Consider the following 9,010-nt stretch of genomic DNA (forward strand, 5'->3'; position numbering starts at 1 on the left):
AGAGGGTGTGCCCCTCCCGGAGCCTGATAAGCAGGAGTGATACAGTGCTCATCTTGGAGGCTCCACCCGGGGCCCTTCGAGGAGCGGGGGTCGAAATTCTGCGCCGGGCGGCGCGCCCTCCCTGCGCGGCCGGTTGTCGTGGAAACGGCCGGCAAGAGGAAGTGGGGGCTGCCCGGGCGCTTCCTCTTCCGGGTCGGCGCCCTGCCGCCCCATAGGGGAAGCTGCATGGGCCACCGCTTCCTGCGCGGTTCTCTATCTCTGCTGCTGCTGCTGCCGCCACCCCGCCGAAGCCCTCATCTCAAGCGCAGCCTAGAGTCCGTCTCACTCTCCAAACGACCCCGCAGCCACCTCATGGCCCCGCCCCGAATCGGGACGCATAACGGCACTTTCCACTGCGATGAGGCGCTGGCGTGCGCGTTGCTGCGCCTCCTGCCCGAGTACCGGGTACGGGCAGCGCAAACTGACCCGGGGGCTGCCGGCGAGTCTCCGGGGCAGATCGCGTCCCCCTAACGGGGTCCCGCCCGAGCACCCCTCCTCCCCTCCCCGGCTCCTTGGAAGCCCAACATTAATCCCCTACCCGTGCGACCCCGGCAGCCTCTTCACCTCCTGTGTGCCCTGCAGGATGCAGAGATCGTGCGGACCCGGGACCCCGAGAAACTGGCTTCTTGTGACATCGTGGTAGACGTAGGTGGCGAGTATGACCCTCAGAGACACCGATATGACCATCACCAGAGGTGGGTTCCCACTACCATTTCTTTAACTTTCCTTGACTTCAACTCTTGTCAGTGCTCCAGTCCACTGCCGTGGTCCGCGTCAGCGAAGGGAACCGCCTCATCCTGGAAAGCAAACTCTTGAGCCCCGTGGGACTACCGTCTTCCGTGCTTCCAGCTCTCCACCTGCTCTGCACCCATCTAGCTGGCCTTGGGCCTCCCTTGGCCCGGGTCAGTCCCTGGGCCCCTTCCAACTCACCTCCTTATTTGGCTCAGTCAGGCTTTTCTCCCACCAGCCCCATCGTCACCCCAGTGAATACCCCAGCTGGGATTAATCCAGTCATGTGCCCTTGCTGCCCCACCTCAGACTGCTGGGCCCACATGATTGTGGTGGGTGGTGATAGTTCAGGTGTGTTGTCTTCCTTTGTCATTGACACTCTTCCACTGGGAAATCAGTCTTATCCGAGGGTAGCCCATTATCCACAGTACCATTCCAGTCCTTTTCCCCTCTCCTCAAGCCCCTGCCTCATCAAACTACCTTAGTGAGTGTCTCTTCCCTTTAAAGGAAGTTGAGCTTTTCCTGCATGGACAGCCTCAGTTTCTCACTCCTGAACAGCTCCCTTCTTCCAACTCAGGAGACATTGTTTCCTTCTGCTTGCCCCTTTTCCAGTGTATCATTTTCTGCTCTGGGACTTCACATGGCAGGGTTTCTAGTTCTTGCCTACAGCAAGGAACTCTGCTTAAGCATCTCCCATCTTGAAAACAAAGGAGTGAAAAAAAACCCAAACTCTCCCTCATATACACCACACTGTATAAAGTGGTTATCTCTGACGGGTCATGAGGAGGTTTTATTTTGTTTTAAGTCTGTTTCTCTCCCTCTCTCTCTCCTTCCCTCACTACTTCTCTCCATCTTTTTCTAAATACACGTATTACCTTCATAAATGATGCCAGGAGGGAATGCTCCCGGTATTTACAGCCTAATCTCTCACCCTCACTTCTCAGCCACTCTTCAAAAGAAGAGCTGACCCTCGCTGCACATTCCATTCATCCATCCTTTCATTTATTCATTCATTCAGCCAGTTCTCTCCCAATCTCTCTACTGGAAATGCTTGTGGAAAGGGCACCAGTGACCTCAACACCAAGCTCAGGTTGCTGGTTGAGGGTCTCACCTTAACTGACCTCTTTGTGGCACTTGACATTATTTATTTATTATTATTTGTATTTGTTATTATTGTTATTTTTTGGCTGCGTTGGGTCTTCGTTGCTGCGCACGGGCTTTCTCTAGTTGTGGCAAGCGGGGGCTACTCTTCGTTGCGGTGTGTGGGCTTCTCATTGCGGTGGCTTCTCTTGTTGAGGAGCACGGGCTCTAGGCGCGTGGGCTTCAGTAGTTGTGCCTCGAAGGCTCTAGAGCGCAGGCTCAGTAGTTGTGGCGCACGGGCTTAGTTGCTACGCGGCATGTGGGATCTTCCCGGACCACGGCTCGAACCCGTGTCTCTTGCATTGGCAGGCGGATTCTTAACCACTGCGCCACCAGGGAAGCCCGGCACTTGACATTATTGACTACTTCCTTTTTCCTAATGATTTTATATATTTATGTATGTATGTATGTATGTATGTATTTGGCTGCGCCGGGTCTTAGTTGCAGCACTGGGGATCTTTTTTAGTTGCAGCATGTGGGATCTAGTTCCCTGACAAGGGATTGAACCCAGGCCCCCAGCGCTGGAGGTGTGGAGTCTTAGCCAGTGGACCTTAGCCAAGGAAGTCCCGATTTTATATACTTTTTTCTTTTTTTTTTTTTAATTTATTTATTTATTTTTGGCTGGGTTGGGTCTTCGTTGCTGTGTGCAGGCTTTTCTCTAGTTGCGGCGAGTGGGGGCTACTCATAGTTGCAGTGCGTGGGCTTCTCATTGCGGTGGCTTCTCTTGTTGCAGAGCACGGGCTCTAGGCACGCGGGCTTCAGTAGTTGTAGCACACAGGCTCAGTAGTTGTGGCTCGCGGGCTCTAGAGCACAGGCTCAGTAGTTGTGGCTTACAGCCCTACTTGCTCTGCGGCATGTGGAATCTTCCCGGACCAGGGCTCGAACCGGTGTCCCCTGCATTGGCAGGAGGACTCTCAACCACTGCGCCACCAGGGAAGCCCGGCACTTGACATTATTCACTACTTCCTTTTTCCTAATGATTTTATATATTTATGTATGTATGTATGTATGTATGTATGTATGTATGTATGTATGTGTTTGGCTGCGCTGGGTCTTAGTTGCCGCATTGGGGATCTTTTTTTAGTTGCAGCATGTGAGATCTAGTTCCCTGACAAGGGATTGAACCCAGGCCCCCAGCACTGGGAGTGTGGAGTCTTAGCCGGTGGACCTTAGCCAAGGAAGTCCCGATTTTATATACTTTTTTAAAAAAATTATGCAGTGTTTGACACATAAAAGAATATATTTAACATTTCTGTAATATAAAACATAAAATGAATACCCATGGGGCTTCCCTCGTGGCGCAGTGGTTAAGAATCTGCCTGCCAGTGCAGGGGACACGGGTTCGAGCCCTGCTCCGGGAAGATCGCACATGCCGCGGAGCAACTAAGCCCGTGCGCCACAACTACTGAGCCTGCGCTCTAGAGCCTTCAAGCCACAACTACTGAAGCCCGCGCGCCTAGAGCCCGTGCTCTGCAACAAGAGAAGCCACCCAATGAGAAGCCCGCGCTCCGCAACAAACAGTAGCCCCCGCTCGCCGCAACTAGAGAAAAGCCCGTGTGCAGCAACAAAGACCCAATGCAGCCAAAAATAAAAATAAATAAATTAAAATTTAATAAAAAGAAAATGAACACCCATGAACTGATCTCCCTAAGCAATAGAACATTAATCATTAGAACCAAAAAATGAGCTCCCTAGGTGATTCTGATGGACTGGTATTTAGAAATTACAGCTGTAGTTTCTACTGCCCTAACAACTTTCATACCTTTTTTGTGTCCTCTCTTGCACTGCTATTCAAAACCCTGCCTTCCTTACTCACCCGGACCACTGCAGGTAATCTCCTTGCATCGCTTCTCCATGCTGGCTGGCACAGTGCTCTTTCTGACACGCACTGCCCTGCTTACACTCTCTCAGTGGCTCCGCGTTACCTACAGATGAAGTCCAAACTCTGAAGTGTAGCATACAAGGCCTACCCTGGTCCGGCCCCTGCTTTCTCTCTTGCCACTCATTCCTCAAGCCAAGCTGCTTTCTTGCAGTTCCATGGAGGAATCTTTCTCTTAGCTGTTGTGTATGTTGTTCCCTCTACCTGCAGTGCCTTTTCTCCTTCACCCTTTGTCTGTCTGGGAAACACCCACTAATTCATCTTTCAGAAATGACCTGAATGCTCTCCTCCTGAACCCTTTCCTCCGTCTTGCCTTTTCCTTGTTTATAACTAGCTAGAGCATTCCCTTGGTTGTTTGTGCGTGTGTGTCCACCTTAGGTGGATGAACTTGAAGGCAGGGACAGGTCTTAGTTTTTTCATCTCTAATGTCTACAACACAAAGCCTGGCATGTGGTAAGCATTTAGTTAACCATTGTCGAATGAATGCATGAATGGAGACTCCAAACTCAAGTCCATGTTGACCCCTGAGGACAAGCCAAAGCCTCCCCACCTGGGCTTTCTCCCAACTCCCATAGAATTCCCCAGCCGCCCCACCCCACTGTGCCTGCACATGCACACGACACTGTGGGTGAACCGGGACAGCTCTGCCTCAGCCCCACCTCCCTGTGCTCCTCAGGTCTTTCACGGAGACCATGAGCTCCCTGTCCCCTGGGAAGCCGTGGCAGACCAAGCTGAGCAGTGCGGGACTCATCTATCTGCACTTCGGGCACAAGCTGCTGGCCCAGTTGCTGGTTACTAGCGAAGAGGACAGCATGGTGGGCACCCTCTATGACAAGGTGGGGACTCGAGGACAGAGATGCCCCCCACATGCATCTCCACCAGGCAGGCCAGAGTGGCACTCAGGATTGGGCTCAGGTTGGGGTTCCTGACCCATGCTGGCCCACTGCTCTCTCCCTCAGTCCGGCCCATCTTCTCACAGGGGAATGGTTAGTCTCCTGCCTCCATCCTGGGGTGCTTGTGAGAAGTGGATGAGGTAGTGTATGGGGAAGGGCTTTGAAAATTATAAAGCATGACCTGACATACGTAAGTTGTTCAACAACTTGGTAATAGAGGAGGCTGCTTATGTTTGGAAGCATATGGCTGAGGTTCTGGCTGCCCCGAAGGTGGAGGGCAGCATATCTCAGGCACCACTGTATTCACTGGAGGCTCACTGAGTTGGGAAACTGGGAAGGGTTTGATTATGAAAACCTCTTCAGGTTCCACCAGCGCCCCCTGCAGGCAGCTCAGCAGGTGCCTGTGATTGGGGAAGGAACAGGGCTAGCGTCCCTCGTGTGCATGTTGGATCGATGATTCTGAGGACACCTACTTGACCCCACTAATGTGAAGTTCACAGCAAGTCAAACTGCAGGTGCAGTCAACTCTGTTTTTTGCAGATAGGCTGTTGAGTTCAGTTCTCTGATCCAAAACTGAAGAAATATGAATGGTAAATTGGAGCTTCTGGAATACTAAGGTTTTAGACTGCCTGGGTCAATTTTCCCTTCTACTGCTAAGGGGTTTCTAAGCAATTGAACTAAATTATGCCCAAGGTTTTTTTATTTTATTTATTTTTATTGAGGATAGTTGATGTACAGTATTATATGTTTCAGGTGTAACTACGTAGTGATTCACAATTTTTAAAGATTGTACTCCATTTATAATTATTATAAAATATTGGCTGTATTCCCTGTGCCATACAGTATATCCTTGTAGCTTATTTATTTTTTACATAGTAGTTTGTACCTCTTAACCCTGTCTGTATCTTGTCCCTCCTCCCTTCCCTCTCCCCACTGGTAGCCACTAATTTGTTCTCTATATCTGTGCGTCTGTTTCTTTTTTGTTATATTCACTAGTTTTTCTTTTTTAGATTCCACGTATAAGTAATATCATACGGTATTTGTCTTTCTCTTATTTCACTAAGCATAATACCCTCCAAGTCCATCCATGTTGTTGCAATTGGTAAAATTTCATTTTTTGTTTTATGGCTAAGTACTATTCTATTGTATACCACATCTTTATCCATTCATCCATCAATGGACACTTAGGTTCCTTCCATATCTTGGCTATTGTAAATAATGCTGCTGTGAACATTGGGGTGCATGTATCTTTTTGAATTAGTGTTTGTTTTTTTCGGATATATACCCAGGAGTAGAATTGCTGGGTCATATGGTAGTTCTATTTTTAACTTTTTGAGGGACCTCCATACTGCTTTCCACAGTGGTTGCACCAATTTACATTCCCACCAACAGTGCACAAATGTTCCCTTTTCTCCACATCCTCACCAACATTTGTTACTTGTGGTATTCTTTTTTTTTTTTTTTTTTATAAATTTATTTATTTATTTATTTTAGCTGTGTTGGGTCTTCATTTCTGTGCAAGGGCTTTCTCCAGTTGTGGCAAGTGGGGGCCACTCTTCATCACAGTGCGCGGGCCTCTCACTATCGCGGCCTCTCTTGTTGCGGAGCACAGGCTCCAGACGCGCAGGCTCAGTGGCTCACGGCCCAGTTGCTCCGCGGCATGTGGGATCTTCCCAGACCAGGGCTCGAACCCGTGTCCCCTGCATTGGCAGGCAGATTCTCAACCACTGCGCCACCAGGGAAGCCCAACTTGTGGTATTCTTGATGCTAGCCATTCTGACGGGTGTGGGGTGGTATCTCATTGTGGTTTTAATTTGCATTTCTCTGATAATTAGTGATGTTGATGGCCTGTTGGCCAACTGTAGGTCTTCTTTGGGAAAATATCTATTCAATTCTTCTGCCCATTTTTTAATTGGTTTTTTTTTTTTTTTTGATGTTGAGTTATATGAGCTGTTTATATCTTTCAGTTATTAGAATTACACCCAGTTTTGTTGTTTTTTGTTTTGGCTGTGCTGCGCAGCTTGTGGGATATTAGTTCCCCAACCAGGGATTGAACCCAGGCCCTCGGCAGTGAAAGCATGTAGTCCTAACCACTGGACTGCCAGGGAATTCCCTTACACTCAAGTTGTAACTGTGCCTCAGGTTGGGGTCCAGACCTAGAGGTGCTGGAAGGAGTTTCTTTTCCAACTCTCGCTGAGAGTAGCACTTTTTCTACATACCACAGATGTGTTGCTATGTAGGCCTATTTTGTTGGGCAGTTTTGCATTAAACACTGATATCCCGTATCGTTTTCTGCCCCCAGATTCTTGAGGCATCATCCTACCATTTCTTTAGGCTCAGGAGATGCAGCAACTGCTGATGCCACATGGCACATCATGGGCTTCCCTGGGACCACATCCCAGCCCTGACGTCTAGTCCAGTACTCATCTTCTCCCACCTGATTGGTGTGCTTGGCCAGACCCTCTTGTACCTTTTTTTTTTTTTTGGCTGCGTTGGGTCTTCGTTGCTGCGCGCAGGCTTTCTCTAGTTGCGGCGAGCGGGCTTCTCATTGTGGTGGCTTCTCTTGTTGTGAAGCACGGGCTCTAGGCACACGGGCTTCAGTAGTTGTGGCACGTGGGCTCAATAGTTGTGGCTCGTGGGCTCTAGAGTGCAGGCTCAGTAGTTGTGGATCGTGGGCTTAGTTGCTCCGCGGCGTGTGGGATCTTCCTGGACCAGGGCTTAAACCTTGTCCCCTGCACTGGCAGGCAGATTCTTAACCACTGCACCACCAGGAAAGCCCCCCCCCCTCCCCGCCCCGTACCTCTTAACTGGATCAGTGAATAGCCTGCTCAGCCCACCTGGAGATTTACGCCCCCAGGCCATGAGGATCCACTCCCACAGAACCCCTCATGGAACTCTAGACTTCTCCTTGTTCAGAAGGCAGCAGCCCCCTCCCCACACATGCTGGCATTGGCTCAGGCTTTGAGTGGTACTAGAGTGAGCACTGGATTAGAAATCAGTTGATCTGAATTCCAGCCCCAGCACTGTATGCTCGCTGACCTTTAGCCAGCTGCTGAACTCCCCAATTCCCCCCTTCCTCATCCAGTTAATGTTGGGAGATCCTTGCAGGGCTGTAGTAAAGATTAAAGACTGGGTATGCACAAACTTTGAGACCTGTAAAGCTTTATGCAAATGGTAGGCGCCCTCCAGAGCACTTCTCCTATGCTGCCTTAGATGTACGAGAACTTCGTGGAGGAGGTGGATGCCGTGGACAATGGGATCTCTCAGTGGGAGGAGGGAGAGCCTCGGTACGTGCTGACCACTACGCTGAGCGCCCGGGTTGCTCGGCTTAATCCCACCTGGAACCAGCCCAACCAAGACACTGAGGTGAGGAGGACCGTGGGGAAGAGACCGTGAGGCATGTGAGAACCTCAGGGGAAAATGAGAGAGGCTGCGCCGTCAAGCCCTAGCAGAGTTAGCAGTTTGGGCCAGCACTGTGGTTCTAATTCCCATGTGATTCCCAGGCCGCGTTCAAGCGTGCAATGGACCTGGTTCGAGAGGAGTTCCTGCAGAGACTAGACTTCTACCAGCACAGCTGGCTGCCAGCCCGGGCCCTGGTGGAAGAGGCCCTGGCCCAGCGGTTCCAGGTACTGGCCTGGGAGGAGGCACTGTGGCTCAGGTTAGTGATTCCTGGTGGGCTGCTGGCCAACAGGGGCTCCCACTCCTACCCTAAACCTTCTATCCCTGCTCCACTTCCTTTTCAGGTGGACCCAAGTGGGGAGATAATAGAACTGGTGAAGGGTGGATGCCCCTGGAAGGAGCACCTCTACCACCTGGAATCAGGGCTGTCCTCCCCAGGGACCATCGCCTTTGTTATCTACACGGACCAGGCTGGACAGTGGCGGGTACAGTGTGTGCCTAAGGAGCCCCATTCATTCCAGAGCAGGTGAGGCCCTAGGGGACCGCCCTGCAGCCCTTCAGGCCTGTTTCAACCCTATCAGAGGAGGAGGCCACTAACCTAGGCTTCTGCTCCCCCTCTCCCAGTTCCTCAAGGCCTCCGTTTGCTCCCACCAACTCCCTCTTTCTGCTTACTCATAGGCTGCCCCTGCCAGAGCCATGGCGGGGTCTTCGGGATGAGGCCCTGGACCAGATCAGTGGGATTCCTGGCTGTGTCTTTGTCCACGCCAGTGGCTTCATTGGTGGGCACCATACCCGAGAGGGTGCCCTGAGCATGGCCCGTGCCACCTTGGCCCAACGCCCAGCACCTATGCCTCCCACAAATTCCCTAGTCCAATAAAATCTCTTCTGTCTCATACTGACGAAGTATTGCTCCATTACTGCCCTGCATCAT

General features: G+C 51.0%; 1 protein-coding gene across 1 annotated transcript; it reads left to right on the plus strand.

Annotated features, from left to right (window-relative positions):
* The first annotated feature begins 177 nt into the window (after positions 1-177).
* Positions 178-8,979, plus strand: MYG1 (MYG1 exonuclease). Its single transcript, XM_036866699.1, has 7 exons — positions 178-444; positions 622-734; positions 4,464-4,623; positions 7,894-8,046; positions 8,184-8,306; positions 8,424-8,605; positions 8,758-8,979. Exons 1-7 carry the CDS (start codon positions 226-228, stop codon positions 8,954-8,956), a joined length of 1,149 nt encoding a protein of 382 aa, XP_036722594.1. The 5' UTR covers positions 178-225; the 3' UTR covers positions 8,957-8,979.
* Positions 8,980-9,010: the final 31 nt, after the last annotated feature.

This window comes from Balaenoptera musculus, chromosome 10, assembly GCF_009873245.2.
Source record: "Balaenoptera musculus isolate JJ_BM4_2016_0621 chromosome 10, mBalMus1.pri.v3, whole genome shotgun sequence".
Lineage (NCBI taxonomy): Eukaryota > Metazoa > Chordata > Mammalia > Artiodactyla > Balaenopteridae > Balaenoptera > Balaenoptera musculus.